This window comes from Mytilus trossulus, chromosome 3 (assembly GCF_036588685.1).
Source record: "Mytilus trossulus isolate FHL-02 chromosome 3, PNRI_Mtr1.1.1.hap1, whole genome shotgun sequence".
Classification (NCBI taxonomy): Eukaryota; Metazoa; Mollusca; class Bivalvia; order Mytilida; family Mytilidae; genus Mytilus; species Mytilus trossulus.
In genome coordinates this window covers 37,581,792-37,601,585 of record NC_086375.1, presented here as the reverse complement: position 1 = coordinate 37,601,585, position 19,794 = coordinate 37,581,792, and the positions used below count along the sequence as shown (strand labels likewise).

Below are 19,794 nucleotides of genomic sequence, written 5' to 3'. Positions count from 1 at the left end.
TGGAGTTAGTCTGTTATGATTTAACAAAAATGGCAACTTATTAATTGCCATGTTTTGAAGCCGTAGTTCATCGATTTGTCACATAAGAGTAATCAATCAACAAAGAAGCATGGATATTGAGCACGTGTATAACATGTATTATCACATCATAATTTATTTAAATACAGAGCCATGCGTATTGCGATCACCGGATTTTTAGGAGAGGTGTCACGCTTAGGTTACTTGCATACGGAATGTAAGTCGGAGAGATGCTTCCTGGAAGCAAGCAATTAAATATAATAAACTTCTAAACGTGGACAAGTTATGAAAAATTTCTTTAATAATAAAGTATATGTACATCAATTTTATAATGAAAACTATCCATTTAGTCATAAAAAAACATATGCATCATTTTTGTTTAATTTTAGGTTTCATATAACTTTTAATAGTTCAGAATTAAACCTATGTATACATATCGTATACAAAAACCAATATATACATTATCGTATACAAAATCCTATATTTACATTATCGTTATATCAACACAAAGTATTATAACGTATACACTTCCTTTATCACTGAACTAGTATACATATTTTTTAAGGGACCTGCTGAAGGACGGCCCCGGGTGCGGGAGTTTCTCGCTACATTGAAGAGCCATCGGTTGCCTTCGGCTGTTGTTTGCTCTATGGCCGGGTTGTTGTAGCTTTGACACATTCCCCATTTCCTTTCCTCAATTTTACAGTAGGTAGTTAATAACACTTTCTATATGTATTCATAAAGTATATACATCACCTTCATCTTATATCCATTCATTGCGAGTTCTCCAGCGCTACAGGAGTTCATTTATTCATAATGCATTTTCCATAGAGCATCAGCGGTGTTCCATCTTATATTTCCCGGAGACTTCACACAAACTAGAAAAAAATGGGTATCAGTTCCTGTTTGTAGACATGTCAGCGTGCCATTACAGTCAAAACATGTATATGGTCATGAGACAAAAGTTTACTTTTTTTTCGATTAATGACAAACGAAAATTTGTCTTGGTTCCGACGTGCTTAAATTGAATATATTTTCTATACTCTGTAAAATATGAAATTGACTTTCTGTATTTCAAAAACCTAATGGATAAAGCTTTCGATGAAAAGTAATTTCAATCATATATCATCTAATCAGAAGGTATAAAAGCTTCTATTCTGAGTACCATCTTGTAAAATATAAAAAAAAATTGTGCTCTTGTAACTAAACTTTGTCTAATTGCATTAGAGTTATCCTTCGTTTACCATGGTTGTTGTCATTTTCTGTAAATTTAATGTTAAATGTTGAAATATTTAAAATACTCAGGCTTTCTACCACCATGAATAGATTGCTTCAGCCGTATTTGACACAGCATTTTGGAATTTGCGGTTATTAACGGTCTCCAACTTTGTATTTGTTTCAAATGTTGATTCGAACGACACTTATATGCCTCATGTAAACGAAAGTCCCTAATCAAATGGCAAAATCAAAAGTTCAAGTACATTTGAACGAATATAAAGTGAAAAAAAGGTTAGTATAAAAAATATTGAGCTCCAAGGAAAAATCGAATCGGAAAGTCTCTTAGGAAATGACATGGACAAAAAGTCAAAGATATCAAACAAATAAAAAAAAAAAACTGTAATCTTCCTGATTTGATACAGGAATTTTCTTATGTAGAAAAGGTTGGATTAAACCTGGTTGTGTAGATAGCTAAACCTATCACTTCTTCAACCCTGTGCATAAAATCCTAATATATTGACAACAATGTGTGAACAAAACACAAAGACATAATAGGTAAAAATGTCAAAATTTAGGTAAAAGCAGTTCACATTTGGTTATTATATCAATTTACTATAAAACGATCAAATGTGTCAACAAAGAAAAACAAAAAGGCCTATAGACAAAGCATATTCGCAAAAACAAATGACAAGACTACAATAATTCACCAATATACAACAACACAACAACAGGCTGCATAAGTACTGGGCCTTGTCAAATGAATTCAACCAAAAATAGACTAAACAAAAAGAGCAACAATTTACAAGGCAAATGAATGAACAGTATAACACGTATTCTAGATGACAAATAACGTCAGCACCTATAATCTATACTTCAAGACCATCGTGATTTGTGCAGTTTATACGAAATATTTATCAGCAAGGTATTTCCCGACGATCTTTTATTTTAGAAAAAGGACGAAATGTTCTTTGACAACACTGGTCATCAACTTTCTGATCAGACACTGTTGACCTTTGCTAAGATCCAGCACCAGTTTTGGTGAAGTTCGTGAAGCTTAGTTTTTAGTTTTCTATGTTATGTCTTGTGTACTATTGTTTGTCTTTTCTTTAGCGTTGGCGTTGTCAATTTATTTTAGATCTATGAACTTGACTGTCCCTCTGGTATATTTCGCCCCTCTTTCACAAAGTGTGAGTAGAAACTTCAAGTTCTTTAATACGGAATTCGTTGGGAAATGTATATCCCATATGCAGGTGAAGTTGGCATATTGCTGCTATAGGCAATTCATAGTATCAAAATTAAATTGTTTCTGGTACTGTGATGGCCACTTATGTCAAATTCGAGACATAAGTTCAAAAATGAACCAGAGGAAGCTGTATTTGTTGTTTCTTCAATTTCGAGTTTTGAAACTAGTTAGTTCAGATGTTTGAAGGAATTCGGACTCATATGAAAATCAAAAGAGGTCGACAAGAAGAGGCGGACAGTTCATTCCCATAGAAATACCGACAATTTGTAGAAAAAAGTCTACCTCCAAATTCAACAAATATGTTATCAATTAGAAACTCAAGCATACTGATCACTTGTTCTTCAGTGTAGAATGTTTTAACTTTTTGTTCATTTTAACAAAACATGCCAGATAATATCCCAAAGTAATATATTTTATAGCGTATGTTCCAATTTTTATGTTGTAAAGCATTGTGGATTATTTCCTTTTAGTGAATTGTCAATTTCAAAAGGGAAACAGTGAAATACAGAGTTGAAAAATCAAATGTTTTGGTAAAACTAATCTCCGAGAAAGTTCGAGATTTAAAGTTATCCCAAAGTTCTTTAGATTTTTTTTTATCCATATTCAATTAATATCACTACGAGATACGAGAGTAAACAGTTTCAGAGTATTCTGAAGAACCTCAATGTGCCGTTGTGTGTACGGATTATTTTAAAGCTTTGGTATTCATAACAAACAAAGTTAGTCCTTTGATTTCCTGTTCAGTGTTATGTTCATTGAACCTATGTATGACTTTTCGCCTAGATCTCATCCTTGTAAAATAATATGTTTTTGTATGTGGAATTACATGAGAGCTCATTTATCAACCCGTTCTATACCTTTTAGTACACATGTTTTTGCAACACGCTGTTTTGTTTGAATATAAAGTATTGGTTAAATAATGATACAAATATTCTCAATGGATAAAAGTTGTGGTACGGAATCAGAAACGTCATTGGTTGATTCCAATGCGTTCTGATCCTACTGAAGGAATTAACTTAGAGTTTCGGTGTTTAATTTTTATTTTTAGCTTTAGGATTAATTTGTTCTATTGAAATAAAAATCATTATCATTTAAATTTGTTTACTTTTGTGTTTTGATATTTGCATTATAAAATTTTAAAAATAGTTGGTAGTCGTTGAAATTTTAGAGACCTTTGGGAAACAGAATGGTAACAATATTTTCAAATAAGAATAAGGGTCGTAATAATGATCAATCGTTCTAAACTGATTTCTAAAAGAATAATGCAGTGCACATTATTGTATACTTGAAACAACATAGAAAAACCTTTGTTCAGAGTCAACAATTCATCGCCAATTATTCAGTGAGCTTTTTGGTTTTGGTGTAGTGTTTTTCTACGTACTAAAATTATTCAATATTCAATTGATCAATAACATTTCTTTATGTTAAACTGCAATTGATAATTATTAAATAAAATCATCAGCAGTATACCACTGTTCAATAGTCAGAGTTCGTTGGAACACAAACAATTCCGGATCATAAAACTAAAACTGAGGAAAACACATCAAATATAAGAAAAAAGCAACGGAACAACAGAAACATTGAACTATAACAAAAACAAACGCAATTACACATACAAATGGACATTGTGATCAAAACTGTCATAACACTGACTTTGTAGTTTGAACATGGTTTTATGGCTAGCTAAACCTCCCACTTTTTTGGAAATGTTATAAATACAGCTAAAGTGACCAATATCATTTAAAAAACTGATTTACATATACATTGTATAATTACACCATTGATTGAACCTAATCACTTTGACTACTTTCATACCGAAAAATAAAACATATCTATCATCCGCCGTAGCAAATTTACCTGACGATATCGGGATATAGGTATTTAGTCGGATCTTAACATGTATTTGTGATTTGTTTAAAACCGGTTTTGATAAATAAACGAAGAAATGTCGAAATGTTCAGGACTTCATTAAATCTGTATTTGGGTAAGATGATGCAAGCATACAATTTTTATTGCATCTTTCACTTTGAGAAGCGAATAATCTTTAACTACTTTATTATAATATTGTGTAAAAACGTTAATTATAAGCTATGAAAATCAAGTGGCTCGATCATTTTTCTGAGTAAGTTTTTAAAAAATTGCAAAGAAATATTTTTACAGTGGGGTAGCTTTCAATAGTTTCACTATCGCATAGATTAACAACTTTTGGTTATATTTATAATGACGAATCACCATTGAAGGCGGAGCACGAATGCACAGTTAATTAATTTTATTAATGTGCCATTATTATGCGAGAGTGATATTCCTTTGTATTATGTGCCGATTCGAAAAAGTTATGCGAGTTTTGTCTCCCTTTAACAGGTTCATTATTTTATAACTAAGTTTAGGTTTCTGATATAATTTTGAATAATCACAAAATGCATCAGTTCAGTATATATCAGTTTTTGTTATTGGTGTATCAAAATCATTGATGTACGAATATAATTTTATAAATTTGAAACGTTTAAAATGATTACATACCAATATAAAGAACCGCTTATCATTTTTGAAAAAGGACTATAAATGAAGATCAAAATATTTATTTCCCCTTCATGATAGATTGATTGATTGATTGGGAAAAAATCCGAGTTGTCTAATATAAATCACAGAGAGGGACTAGCAAGCAATTTTTAATTGTAGCTTATTTAACGCCAAAACAATATTCCACTATATAAGAATGTTACTTTATACACATATAAGGACTTTCTTAGCTAAATCTACAAATTTTGTTAGAAATTATGAATTTTTATTACAATAGATAAATATGCTAATAATTATCAAAAGTACCAGGATTATAATTTTAAACGCCAGACGCGCGTTTCGTCTACATAAGACTCATCAGTGACGCTCATATTAAAATAGTTAAAAAGCCAAATAAAAACAAAGTTGAAGAGCATTGAGGATCCAAAATTCCAAAAGGTTGTGCCAAATACGGCTAAGGTAATCTACTCCTGGGGTAAGAAAATCCTTAGTTTTTCGAAAAATTCAAAGTTTTGTGAACAGAAAATTTATAAAAATGACCATATAATTGATATTCATGTCAACACCGAAGTGCTGACTACTGGGCTGGTGATACCCTCGGGGACGAAACGTCCACCAGCAGTGGCATCGACCCAGTGGTGTAAATATTTATCAAAAGTACCAGGATTATAATTTTAAACGCCAGACGCGCGTTTCGTCTACATAAGACTCATCAGTGATGCTCAGATCAAAATAGTTAAAAAGCCAAATAAATACAAAGTTGAAGAGCATTGAGGATCCAAAATTCCAAAAAGTTGTGCCAAATACGGCTAAGGTAATCTACTCCTGGGGTAAGAAAATCCTTAGTTTTTCGAAATATTCAAAGTTTTGTGAACAGAAAATTTATAAAAATGACCATATAATTGATATTGATGTCAACACCGAAGTGCTGACTACTGGGCTGGTGATACCCTCGGGGACGAAACGTCCACCAGTAGTGGCATCGACCCAGTGGTGTAAATAGTTATCAAAAGTACCAGGATTATAATTTTAAACGACAGACGCGAGTTTCGTCTACATGAGACTCATCAGTGACGCTCAAATCAAAATAGTTAAAAAGCAAAATAAATACAAAGTTGAAGAGCATTGAGGATCCAAAATTCCAAAAAGTTGTGCCAAATACGGCTAAGGTAATCTACTCCTGGGGTAAGAAAAGCCTTAGTTTTTCGAAAAATTCAAAGTTTTGTGAACAGAAAATTTATAAAAATGACCATATAATTGATATTCATGTCAACACCGAAGTGCTGACTACTGGGCTGGTGATACCCTCGGGGACGAAACGTCCACCAGCAGTGGCATCGACCCAGTGGTGTAAATAGTTATCAAAAGTACCAGGATTATAATTTTAAACGCCAGACGCGCGTGTCGTCTTATCTATGTGACCGTTTGCTATCTCACTGGAAACTGTAATAGATGATTTCTCGTATACAGTGTATTATGAGTAAAAACGCATACCTATGCCGTGAATTATGGTCGACTTGTAGATCAGATACATCATTTTTGTCAACAAATAAATCAAATACTCAACATAGATAATTAATATTATAATCTATTTAATGTTGAATTTTATGCACACCAATGCCTAAAACGACTGAAGGGAACATACATGTTATTGTTCTGCTCTGCATTCTACTGTTCATAAAGTTATCGAATTCAATTAGGTATTTTATTTCCAAATTTTTAAAACTAAGTCTTCTTACTGAAGTATAACTAGCAGTATTTTCGATCCAAAATTTTACAAACAAAAAAGAGTCAGCGCGAGGAGAAGTGTAATTCGAGTTGCGGTGCATAATACAATTACTACTGTAATTATATACTATATATCAATCTTAAACTATTGAATTCATCAAAAACACATCGTTATTACTTACTGTAATATGTTTTAAAGGCAGACATTCAATTAACTTAAATTATATACAAGTATACTATTTAATAAACCTGTCAATAATCCATTACCTTACGACCACCGAACATGGTATATTTAATTATAAGTCTACTTCAGGTTGTAATATATTTGTCTGGATAAATTTTCTCTGTAACACCATTTATTAGAAGAAATTAAGGTCCTAAAATCAATGACCCTTAATTGATTTTGTATAAAAAAGAAAATGATTTATTATGTGTTTGTTATTATAGTGATCAAGATGACAACACAATGTTTACTGCTGAAAAATTGTCATTTTTACCTACTATGTCTGTTTGTAACGATGTCAATATAATTGAATTTTAAGCAACTGTTATACAAGTGAGAGATTTTTCTAGCTATAAAACCAGATTTAATCCACCACTTTCTTCTCTATGTTATGTCTCTACCAATTCAAGAATGTGACAGTTGTTTTTTTTATTCGTTTGAGATGTTTGAGTTTTTGATTTTGACATTTGATAAGGGACTTCCAGTTTTTGAATTTTCCTCGGAGTTCAATATTGTATTTACATAATACTGTCGATGATTTCGATTTCGTTTTTTTGTGCACATGCGATTCCATGTTCGGTGTTTATCTTTATGTGTATCGTTTAGTGAATTTCTTAGATTTGAACATCGGTGAATGACTGTTGTCTGTAATCAAGACCCGCGGTGAGAAAATAAGGTAGCGTACTATCTAACTAAATATAATAACAATACCATATCTGAGCTGTGTATATATAATTCTACAAAGTAAAACACGTCTCAGATATAATTTGTATCTGCATTCTGGCAGCAGAACATCGAAGGAAGTTAAAAACAGATGGAATCGTACATAGGACGCTTTGAGGTTTAGTGTAAGTGAGAAATCTACGGCAGAAATGCGTATGTGTCGCGTATATTTCTCCAACACGACAGTAAAAACAGTGTTAAAGAGAGTAATCTGTTTTACTTTGTAGAACTATATATACACAGCTCAGATATGGTATTGTTATTATATTTAGTTAGATATTACACGTGGAGTCGGATCTACTTTCCTTCCGGGTCACATGAAATCACAACCGGTGATCGGTAGAGGTTCGTGTAACTCAATCTTTAGTTTTCCATACTTGTCTTTAGTAGTTTTTCTTTTTTTGCTATGGTATTGTCAGTTTATTTCCGCCTTGAAAGGGGCACTAGCTACTAGATATATAAAAAATGTAATATATTATTTTGTTTGGCTCAATCATTTATAAAATGCAAATAGTGAAATAATAATTCGATTTTAGCAGACAGTATAGTTCAATTTTGTCAAAATATTTTTTTTTACGAATTATTCATTTGCAAGTGAATGATTCTACCTCATTGAATCCGTATTCATATGAACTCAATTTAGCCCCTTAGCTTAAGATGGATAACAAGTGAATTGTATGTGTAAAGTTATTTAAAAGAAAAGAGTGTCAACGTTGCAAAATAAACAAATGTAAATCATTTGATTGACTGATTCGATTCACAAAAACGATAATAAACATTTCTTTTTTACCTATAATATAAAATTAAATAGACCTATAAAAATCCAACAGCACGAGTTTGCTTAATCTATTTATGTCTATATGTATGATTACATCGCTTATATGGTCATCGGATGACTTTAGGGTCAACTCGATAGTTTATTAGATGGTGTCAATACTAAAATTTACACAACACGAAGCTACGTATTTTCATGACAGTTCCCTGTTTATTGTTTATTTTAGACTTGAAATAGTTTGGATAAATATTTTACATTGTTATAAATCAAATAAGGGAATTTTATTAAAATCGGTGAACATGAATTTAACAGCTTGTGTACCTTTAAGTTGGGAATCCCATAAAATCCGATGCATGTCTTTCAAAATGTCATGCATATTTATGATTTTTCCTCTCACCTAGTTGTACAGATTTTATTTGGTTTAAATAAGTGTTTGGCCTTATTCTAAATATTTATCCTCAAAGCAGCTTTGCTTAATGTTATACTCAATTAACTGATCATAAGTGTCTAGACTTCTGTTAATAATGTCAGAGTATAAATCCATATTTAGCTTATATCTAAACCTTTTTTTTTAATTAAAAAAAAATATATCTAAACCTTTTTGATTTTACTGCATGTGATAAACTGCTCCATCTCATTAAAGATGTATGCTACATGTAAAAAGACAGTAGCAGATATCCGGTAAAAATTATCTTCACTTATCCAATAGTATTGATAAGTGTAGATAATTTAGAAGTCATAAAGCCTGTACCTAGTCAGAAATATGGCAGTTGTTTATCACTTGTTTCTTTTATTTTGTCAGTTTTATGAACTTCAAATTTTTGAATTTGCCTTGAAATTTGGTAACTTTGTTAAATTTCCGTCCAACAGCAGTTCCCCAGAATATTTGTTAAAGACAATGTCATAATATTTTTTTATTGGAATACATATTCGATTCCCTTTATTTTGTTAGGAACTAATACTGTTTGTTCCATTGGAAATACTATTACAGAATATATTTTCAATTTGGAATTATAAAATAACTTGACATACTTCTGCTTTTACTTCTTATATCTTTTTACGTAGATCTTTATAACACAGAATTTGTCTTTCTTGCGTGCTTGTGTAAAAAGATTTTTTTTATTCATGACTTATTAGTTGAAAAGTTTACCTAACAGTTGATCGAGAAATCTTTGAATAAATCTACCAGTTAATACGTAGAAAATATGAAGAAAGCGTGTTGTCTTTTGAGAAAAGCCCTTTAATTTCCGACTACATATTAGAACAATCTTTTAATCACACGTTAGTCTACATGATGGCGTTAACATTAGTGTTATCATTGAATAACCTTAGAGAAATATGATTAAAACCGGTAAAGCAGATGATTATGATTAACATTTGTTCGGTTAAATTTCATCAGTATTAAAGGGGCACTAGCTGTCAAATTCATGGTCACAGATTTGACACAAATTCTCATATTTGATTTATAACAATGTAAAACATTTATCCAAACTACCAAAAGTCCAAAAGAAACAGTTTACAGAGCATGGGGTAGATAATATGAAGGTTCGTTTCGTGTGAATTTTAGTCCAGACGCCATCTAATTAATTATCGATTTGACCTCGAATTATCATATAAGCGAGGTAAACATAATAAATATATGAAAAGAATAAACCAACACGTGCAATTAAATTTTTATAGGTTTGTTTGATTTTATTTTATAGATTAAACATATATGTTTCTCATTGTTTTAACCGTATAAAATGATTTTATATGGATCGAATAAGTAATCAAATGGTTTACCGTAGTTTCACTTTCATTGTTGACATTCTTTTTCTTTAAAAATAACCAGTACACGAACAATGCATGCGTTGTCAATCTCTAGCTAGTGGTTAAACCGAAGTTCACATGAATACGCATTTAATGAGGTCGACTGATTCACTTGCAAGTGAATTAGAAAATATCAATGTTTCTTCGCTTAATTTGACAAAATTGAACTTTTTTGGCTGCTAAAAGCGAATTTTATTTCACTATTTCACTTTCATTATTGGTTTAACAAAAACAAATTATTTTAGATTTTTTATATATCTCGTAGCTAGTACCCCTTTAATATAAAGGGTATATGCATCAACAATCAAATAATAAAATGCGGTGTTTGACAACAGCACTTGTAAACTTCAGAAATATGAACTGCTTTAATCGGAAATGGTTTTGTTCATTGTCTTTTTCTTTCAGTTAGTTTATACCTTTAAAGAGAAATATAAAAAACAAAACAAAATTAATTAAAACGATAACCAGAAAAATGTAGACATCATGGTAAAATATAAATAACTATATGCATGTGAATAACAAAACTGCTCCTGTATGTCGCTTAAGTAATGACTGAGGCCAACATATTTGGATACTGGTATTCAAAATCTCACAAAAATGCATGGTCAATTCGGATAAGGAATCAGAGCTGTACATTAGAGAGAAATATTTCTGAATTTAGAATAGTTCCAAAATTTGTATTACAGGAATATACATCTAAAATAGCAGTATTTGTATCCAGTACTTGTTGACTTACAGTGCACAAGCAGAGGTATCGACCAAGCGGTAGTAATAACATGAATGGTACTAATTTGTATTTTCTAGATGCGCCTTTCCGACAATTCATATCTTCACATTAGGATTTGTCACAACGATAGGTTTTCTTTATTCTCTCTCAATGTTCAAAATGATATGTATTGTGGTCAAATTGAGGAAAATGTTCTGACCAATTTATGATATCCATACTTCTGCTGCATGTATTTGTTTGTAATATAGTCCATACCAAACCAATTGAGAATTGTAAATTCTGGTCATCATTATGATTATAATACACTTTTGGACGATAAATGCAACCATGTACGATCTGAAATGATAATATATACACATGGAAAAAAGTATTTAAACCATCAACCATTTATTTTTGACAAAAGGTTGATCGTTTTATCATAAATTAAAACTTGCTTGCCAATATATGACAACATTCATTTATAAAGGATGCTAGGAGCTTGGCTCTTATAGTTCGAGAATCGCTGAATGGATGAAATGATACCATGAAGGTGCCATGTTAAACACATATCTTTTACGCGAATATGGTACATATGCCACTACCTCATTGTGGAATACGCCAAAAATAATTTATCGTATCCAAATGGATATGTTTTATAGAAAGAAATTATTTGTATGCAGACATTGCATGGAATGTAAAAAAAAATTATTGTTCAACACACATGTTTTGCAGTAAAGTATCTAATATCTTTTGTTTCATAGTTAGAAATAAAAGTGTAGGGGTTAACATCATATGTCGGCATAGAAAATAGTTCTAGTAATCTTTTTCGATCTTGTTGTGTCGTTTTGCAGTACCGTTGGCATATTGCCCAGATATCAATTTTATCGTATTCATTTCCGTTGACATGCTCAAAATGTTAAGCATTCATTTTCCAAGAGACTTTTTTTATATACTATTCTAATATGACGTCCTTATTACGCTTTGTAAACAAGGCCGTGTTCTAATGAGCATAAAAATATGTTTGACACATGCGCACGAACTTTAACGTTATTTCCATCTTTATCCTTTAAAATGTATACATTTAAGCAGCTAGCATAAACTTTTATTATTTATTGTTTATAAAACAACATATATTTACCCTGCTCGTGGTTTTTAAACTTTACCCTGCTCGTGGTTTTTAAACTTGTTTTTCTATGTTGTGATGTTATGCTATTGGTTTAGAAAAAGGGAGAAGGTTTGGATCCATTAAAACGTTTAATCCCGCTGCAAATCTTTGCACCTGTCCTAAGTCAAGAATCTGATGTACAGTAGTTGTCGTTTGTTTATGTAATATATACGTGTTTCTCGTTTTGTTTATATAGATTAGACCGTTGGTTTTCCCGTTTGAATGGTTTAACACTAGTAATTTTTATAGCTTGTTGTTCGGTGTGAGCCAAGGCTCCGTGTTGAAGGCCGTACTTTAACCTATAATGGTTTACTTTTTAAATTGTTTTTTGGATGGAGAGTTGTCTCATTGGCACTCACACCACATCTTCCTATATCTATTATCAAATATGATTTGTAATGCACGGACTCCTCGGGGAGGAAACGGGAAAAGCCAAACGTTTTTACGGTTTTTTCTTAAGTTTCGACCTATAAAAATACTGCATTTGTCCTATTAGAATCGAAATAATTCCTTCATGTCATGCTCTATGCTCATTTTAACATGGGTAGGCATTATATTTGACCACATTCTACACCTCGCTAACGCTCAGTGTAAAATATCGACAAATATAATGCCTTCCCATGTTAAAATGAACATAGAGCATGACATGAAGGAATTATTTCTTAAGTATTAGGACAAAACGTGATCTATTCCATTCATAAAAACGAAATTGCAGCGTTAATATTTGTCGAAATGCACATGTTTAGAAGTTAAATTGGTACACCTAATGCACTAAGTCAGACGATTGAAGATAGAGCAGAAAAGTGGAGCTAATACGTGATTCCTTTATGATCTTTATGATCTGTCTGTTTTTATGTTACTTCCTCTTTGGTGTCGTATGGAGATTTTCTCATTCTTATCAATTTGTTTTCTATACATACTAAATATCGCAAACATATTTATTGTTATTGGATTTTTACTACAAAATGATGTATCATGCATTTCTTGTCATTAGCATTGTGGCCAAAGTATTAGGACAGGAAAAAAGTAAAGATACGGCGTTTTTTGATCGCGATGTGAATGCTTTGATTGAACAGCTACACACACTCTCTTTTGAAAATAGGGAAATTGTTAACTTCAATTCAAAACTGTTAATGGAAAATGAAAATTTGAAACATTCAATTCAAAATCTAGAACGCAGAGTACATTCTATTGAGCGAAATATTCCTCTTCCTATCAACCAGCAACATAAACAAGGATTTGAAAGTAGTATCCATGCAAATTTGTACAAAAATGTGACAAAAACAAATAGCCAAGGATATCCTTTACCATCGAAAATTCATCATCCAATGCTAATGTCAAAGAAAATGAATGAAAATAACCATACTAAAGACAAAAGACAAGTGAAACGTGGAACATCAGGTTAGTACTTTACTTACTATTATTATCCTACCGTATTCTAATATCGGTCATTTTGTTAGTTCGTTCAGTATTTTTGTTTGAACTTTACACACGGATAAACTACGCATTGATATCACTACGCTACTTCCGGCGTAGAAAAACAGTGCAGAATACGTTTTTTCTACTCTTTTGAATAAAAGAGCATGTTTAAAGGTAAGTTTTCATTGTTGATCTGAATAATGGCTAAAAAATGCCAATTTTCTAATGACCGTTTCAACCCCGACTTCCGAATGTCTAAAAACATTCTAGAACTTCACAAATCCCACTTCCGGCCTCCATTGCTTTGTGTACATTCCATTCAGCGTCATCAATCTTGTGGCAGGCAATACAGGTCAAACAAATCGTATTTTTATGAATTTCAAAATGACCATCTCCTTACGTCTTTCGTGATGATTTTCCCGCTAAAAAAAGCCCAACCAAAATGAAAGGAGAACTATATGAAAAAACGATGTCCATGCCATAATTTTGTGCAGGAATATAGAGTAGGTTTATAAAAAACAATTTTACATGTATTTTTCATAGAAACAAAAATTGATTCATTATAAAAAGAACGATATTCTGACCATTATGACAGTAGGTAATTATTCATACAAAATGCCATTGATGTCGATTATTTCCTTTTCTATTTACAGCTAATAATATATACTTAAATGCCCTGACTAAGGGGCGCCGAGTGGCACTCTTGTGGTTTTGTACAAAATTCAATTCTGTCATTACAAAATATTTGTTGTCTTACAAATCTATGTCATACAGACTTGTTTTAAGAGATCTTCAATTCTGTGATGACAAAATTCAGTTTTGTCAAGACAAAATTCATATTTGTACACAAAATTCATTATTTTCATGAATTGATATGCATATAGAAACTTATTTGCATACAAAATTGACTCTAGTGACACAAAATTGACTTTTGTGTTAAATTTTCACTTTTGTTTGACAAACCTCAATTTTGTCTACTCAAAAATAAACACAAAATTGAATTTTGTGACAAAATCTCAGTTTTGTGTGCAAATTAGTTCACAGAATTCAAACTAAACTAATTTGCATACAAAATTGACTTTTGTTGTCCATTTTCAAATTGGTCACAAAAGTAAAGTCTGTGTTACAAAATAAATTTAGTCCTCTGATAGATAATTTTGTATGACAAAATTTAAATTTGTAGTATGCTACTAATTTTGTTAAACTGAACTAATTTTTTGTTGAACAAAACTCACTTTTGTCTGTACAAAATTGAACTTCGAGTACAAAACCAAAAGAGTCCCATTCGGCGCACTACATGGTCGGCACTGGACCTGAAAACTGGTCTGCTCATATGCAGTTCTTAAGGTAATTCCAGTATTGAAAAGGGGGTGTTTTCTTACTTTCCTCATTTGATCGGACAATAAATTAAACCAACAAATATCCTGTTCATTTTTATGTTTAATTGAAGCATAAAACGTAAAATAAGGTTACTATCAAACCTCTACCTGATCAGGCACAGAAGTCTTTGTATGTTCTATACCGAAAAAAAAAAAAAAAAAAAAAAATATGTATTCCAGTCGATTTCAAGCTTAAACTTTTGACTCATTGGTTAGTCCTGTTTTGTTATATGCTTTAGAGGTATGAGGGATTTGATAGTAAATATAGCATATACACCTTCAATGTTGCAAGAAAATTTTGAATATTAAGAAGCAGTACACCAAACTATATGGTGTATGCGGAATTCGGACGATTTCCTTTGGAAAAGTAAAATCACAAAAATACTGAACTTAGAGGAAACTCTAATCGGAAAGTACATAATCACATGGCAAAATCAAATAGCAAAACACATAAAAAATGAATGGACAAGAATTGTCATATTCCTGACTTGGTACATACATTTTCATATGTAGAAAATGGTGGATTAAACCTGGTTTTATAGCGCGAAACCTCTCACTATTATTAAACAGTTAAACTTAAAATGTAGTTGTTTTGAAATATTTTATTATTGGACAATAACAAGTTATCTTCCATAATGTATAAATTAATGCTCAAATTACAGTTTCAATACCCCACTACGAAAATCCATATTTGAAGAAAATGAAATTAGTTTTATTTGCCAAGAATAACTTCCATTGAATAAACTGGGTTTGAAGACCATTATTTCACTTAATCTGAATAAGCAATTTATCAAACATTAGTTTTCCCACTTGGAATACTATTCAAGAGGTGCATTTTTTTTCAGATTAAAATCAGGAATTTCGTAACCTATTTTATAAAGTTGAAGCTGAGTGACAGTATCATTTAGCAAAATTCAGATGGTCAAGTTTCAAATGTCCTGTCAAAACAGTAAGATGGACTGGAATACCAAACGAGAGGCTCTAAAGAGCCTGTATCGCTTACGTTGGTCTATATGCATATTAAACAAAGGCCACAGATGGATTCATGGTGATGTGATGACTGTGTTTATAGATCTTACTTTACTGAACATTCTAGCTACTTACAATGTTTCTCTATCTATAATAAACTTTGCCGTTTAGTTACAGATGAAAATAATATTTTGTAAAAATTTCCCAAAATTTCCCAAATAAATGAAAATTGACTATAAAGGGCAATAACTCCTTAAAGGATCAGCTGACCATTTCGGTTATGTTAACTTATTCGTAGATCTTACTTTGCTGAACATTATTGTTGTTTACAGTTTATCTCTATCTATACTAGTATTCAAGATGATAACCAAAAACTGCAAAATTTCCTTAAAATTACTAATTCGGGGGCAGCAACCCAACAACGGGTCGTCTGATTTGTCTAAAAATTTGAGAGCATATAGATCTTGACATGATAAATAATGTTATCCCATGTCTGATTTGCTCTAAATGCTTTGTTTTCAGAGATATAAGCCAAAAGCTACATTTTCCTGTCTGTTCTATTTTTAGCCAAGGCGGCCATATTGGTTGGTTGGCCGGGTCACCGAACACATTTTTATATATATAGATACCCTAGTAATGATTGTGAACAAGCTTGGTTAAATTTGGCCCAGTGCCGGGTGCCAAGTGATAAGAAAAGCTTACTGGGCCCTTTGGGCCAGGGAGCTAAAAATGAGCGATTTTTTTTTTTATCTCTGTAGAAATGGATTAATAGATGAATTTCATTATCTATTCAAATGTATAAAAACAGGATTTAAACTGCTTATAAATAGATAGATACCACAACATTATACGACAAATTCAACGGAGTACAGATTAAAAAGCTTTTGACATTTTGACAGCTAGAACTTTTCAAAAACTTAGCCATATTTTAAAAAATACTTGCACAAGACTTATCATGATTTATGTGGTTCTTTTTTCAGTTGAATGTTATGCTAATTTCTAAATTGACATTTTGCTTTACTTTACCATTCGTCCCAAGTCAGGAGCATGTGATTCAGTGGTTGTCGTTTGTTTATGTGTTACATATTTGTTTTTCGTTCATTTTTTTGAATAAATAAGGCCGTTAGTTTTCTCGTTGGAATTGTTTTACATTGTCTTATCGGGGTATTTTATAACTGACTATGCGGTATGTGTTTTGCTCATTATTGAAGGCCGTACGATGACCTATAGTTGTTAATGTCTGTGTCTTTGTGGTCTCTTGTGGACAGTTATCTCATTGGCAATCATACCACATCTTCTTTTTTTTTTATAATGTATGCATTATTATGTTAAGTGTCAACTTATTGAGTATAAAAATGTGCATTCGTGTATATATGATGACCTCTTGTACACCTATATGCCTGAGGTTTGATAACAAAATATTGTCTATTTTCTATTTTTTGATTTATGAATTCACGATTTTATCTTTTTTTGACAGACGCACGTTTCGTCTACAAAAGACTCATCAGTGACGCTCGAATAAAAAACTCAAAAACTTAAATTCAGTAAAGAACACACGGGTATTGCTTGAAAGTCTGTTAATTTCAGATAAGTCACACATATTAAGTCGTTTATATTAATAGCGGTGTGCAGGACACAACAATAAAAGAGCTTTATCAGGAAAAGACAATGTCATGTTCTTAATCACATCAAGATAAGAAAAGTTGAGAATGATAAGAACAAATAGAATCATATTCAAAACAGTGTAGCTGTGGCCAATGATTGACAACCTTAAATTATCCGTTTGACGGGGGCAGATTATGTGAACGTTTTTCTGTAACTACCGCTGCTCACTATGTACTTGTTAAAGACACGTAAACTGTGGGGTCACAAAAGGTTCTCAACACCTAAATAAATTAATTAGAAAAACTAATCAGGAATAACACGATCTTTTGATTTAGATCAATAATATAAATCAAAAGATATAGTTATTCCTGATTAATTTTTCGATTTTTTTTAATATCAAAGGCGTTAAGAACCTTTGGTGACCCTACAGTTTAAATTCTATAATAAGTAATTAGTGAGCAGTTGTCGTAACAGACACACACTCACCTAATCTGTCCCAGTCAATGGGATAATTTAAGATCATCAATCAATGGCCACAGCTACACTGTTTTGAATATGATTCTAGAAGATACACATACGATTCATATGGTCGGGTTGTTTTCACTTTGACGCATTCCCCATTTCCCTTCTCAATTTTATTTTCCCGATTGTACCATTTTTTTTAAATTACTAGTACAAAAAATAAAAATATTAAGTTTGTTGGGATGATTCAATGACAGAAACTCGGGAATGGTTTCGATGGTAATTTATATTCAATTTGATACCATATCTTTCACTGATATATAGTACCATATAGAATTATAAGACACTACTAGTATAACATGAAAACATAGAAAATTTGTCTATAAAATTATCATAAGTGCTACAAGAATGTCATTTCAATGATCAATATATTCAATTTCGCACAATGTATATTATAGTTTTTATAAATTTTGTTCCAGGAGAAGTTGCATTTTCTGGTGTAGTGAAGGATACGCTTCAAAATATTGGAGACCACCAAGACATTCCTTTCAAGACCGTTGATGTTGACACACACAATGCATTTCACGGAGACAGTGGAATATTTACCGTTCCTGTTGCCGGATATTACGCAGTCTTTGCCACTATAATGACTCATCCCGGAACTAGACTAGATTTTCTCATTGTAAAAAATGGACAAACTATTGGTTATGGATATTCTAAGGGACATGGATATAGCGATGACGAAGTATACGGTACAGGTTCAACGTCAGCGATAATTAATTTAGCCATAGGTGATAAGATATGGGTAAAAACAAATGGAAATTACCATTTTGGCTCTGGAGATATGGTTGTCGAACTCTATTCTTCATTCATGGGATATCGTTTGTAAATACTGTAAAATAAAATGTTTCTCTTGTTTTATTATTTCTTACAGAAACGTAGGACGCTGAGTGAAAGATATGAAAGTTATTATATGTAATGTTTCCTTTTCTAAACAGACAGTTGGTAAACCCTTGGTAACTTCCGCCATAATTCTACTTAACTAGGACAATGTAATGTAATACAAAAATATATATTTCGTCTCTTGCCTTCACGTTACAAACAGATACTGTTTATTCAACTAGAGTGATTAATTTATGAATATGCCACTCAAATACTACAAATAAATCCTCAATTTAATTATCCCTGACAATATTGACAAACTGTTAAAAAAATAATGGCTTTTCGAGTAAGAATAAGTTGTGAACGCATTCTATGATGAACAATTCAGATTGTACCTACGTATTTATTAAGGAAACATAATTAACTCAACCGTGTTAACTCTATTGTATTGTTGGAAATTTGAATACACCTGATGGAGTATTACTTAAAAAGTATGAATTCGAAATACTAAGATTTTTCTTATCCCAGGCATAGAGTACTTTAGCAGTATTTGGACAACTTTTTGGAATTTTTGGTACTCAAAGCTCTTCAACTTTATACTCGTTTGTCTTTCTTACTATTTTAATGATGTACATAATTCATGAATCAGGTATCGTCGTAGGGAAAGAGCAACACATAGTTCTTCAAAATGTGAAATATCGTTCTTACTATGTTTATAACGAGAACTTATTATTTTATGAATTTGCATTCGTCTTATTGAATGTTCTACATAAAGTCTTCTTGCACGAATCTTTCCTTCAACATTTGTGTTGATCGCAGATTTTTACATTTCGATTGTGTACCTGCCTTTCAGTATTTGCTGTTGCAATGTGATGATCAGATGGATATATGGTATCGCCAATAAAGTAAAAATCACGAGGAAACGAAAATATCTCGTGTTGATCGATCGC

At 31.7% G+C, this 19,794-nt stretch overlaps 1 protein-coding gene across 1 annotated transcript; it reads left to right on the top strand.

The window, feature by feature from the left end:
• Positions 1-13,021: 13,021 nt before the first annotated feature.
• LOC134709407 (uncharacterized) lies at positions 13,022-18,851 on the top strand. Its single transcript, XM_063569569.1, has 2 exons — positions 13,022-13,529; positions 18,442-18,851. The coding sequence occupies exons 1-2, from the start codon at positions 13,094-13,096 to the stop codon at positions 18,849-18,851; spliced, it is 846 nt and encodes a 281-aa protein (XP_063425639.1). The 5' UTR covers positions 13,022-13,093.
• Positions 18,852-19,794: the final 943 nt, after the last annotated feature.

Excerpts from the sequence above, each read along its gene's own strand:
- LOC134709407 (XM_063569569.1), top strand. The coding sequence starts at position 13,094 with ATGATGTATCATGCATTTCTTGTCATTAGCATTGTGGCCAAAGTATTA. Across the intron at positions 13,530-18,441 it reads AGTGAAACGTGGAACATCAG|GAGAAGTTGCATTTTCTGGT; the intron begins GTTAGTACTTTA and ends ATTTTGTTCCAG.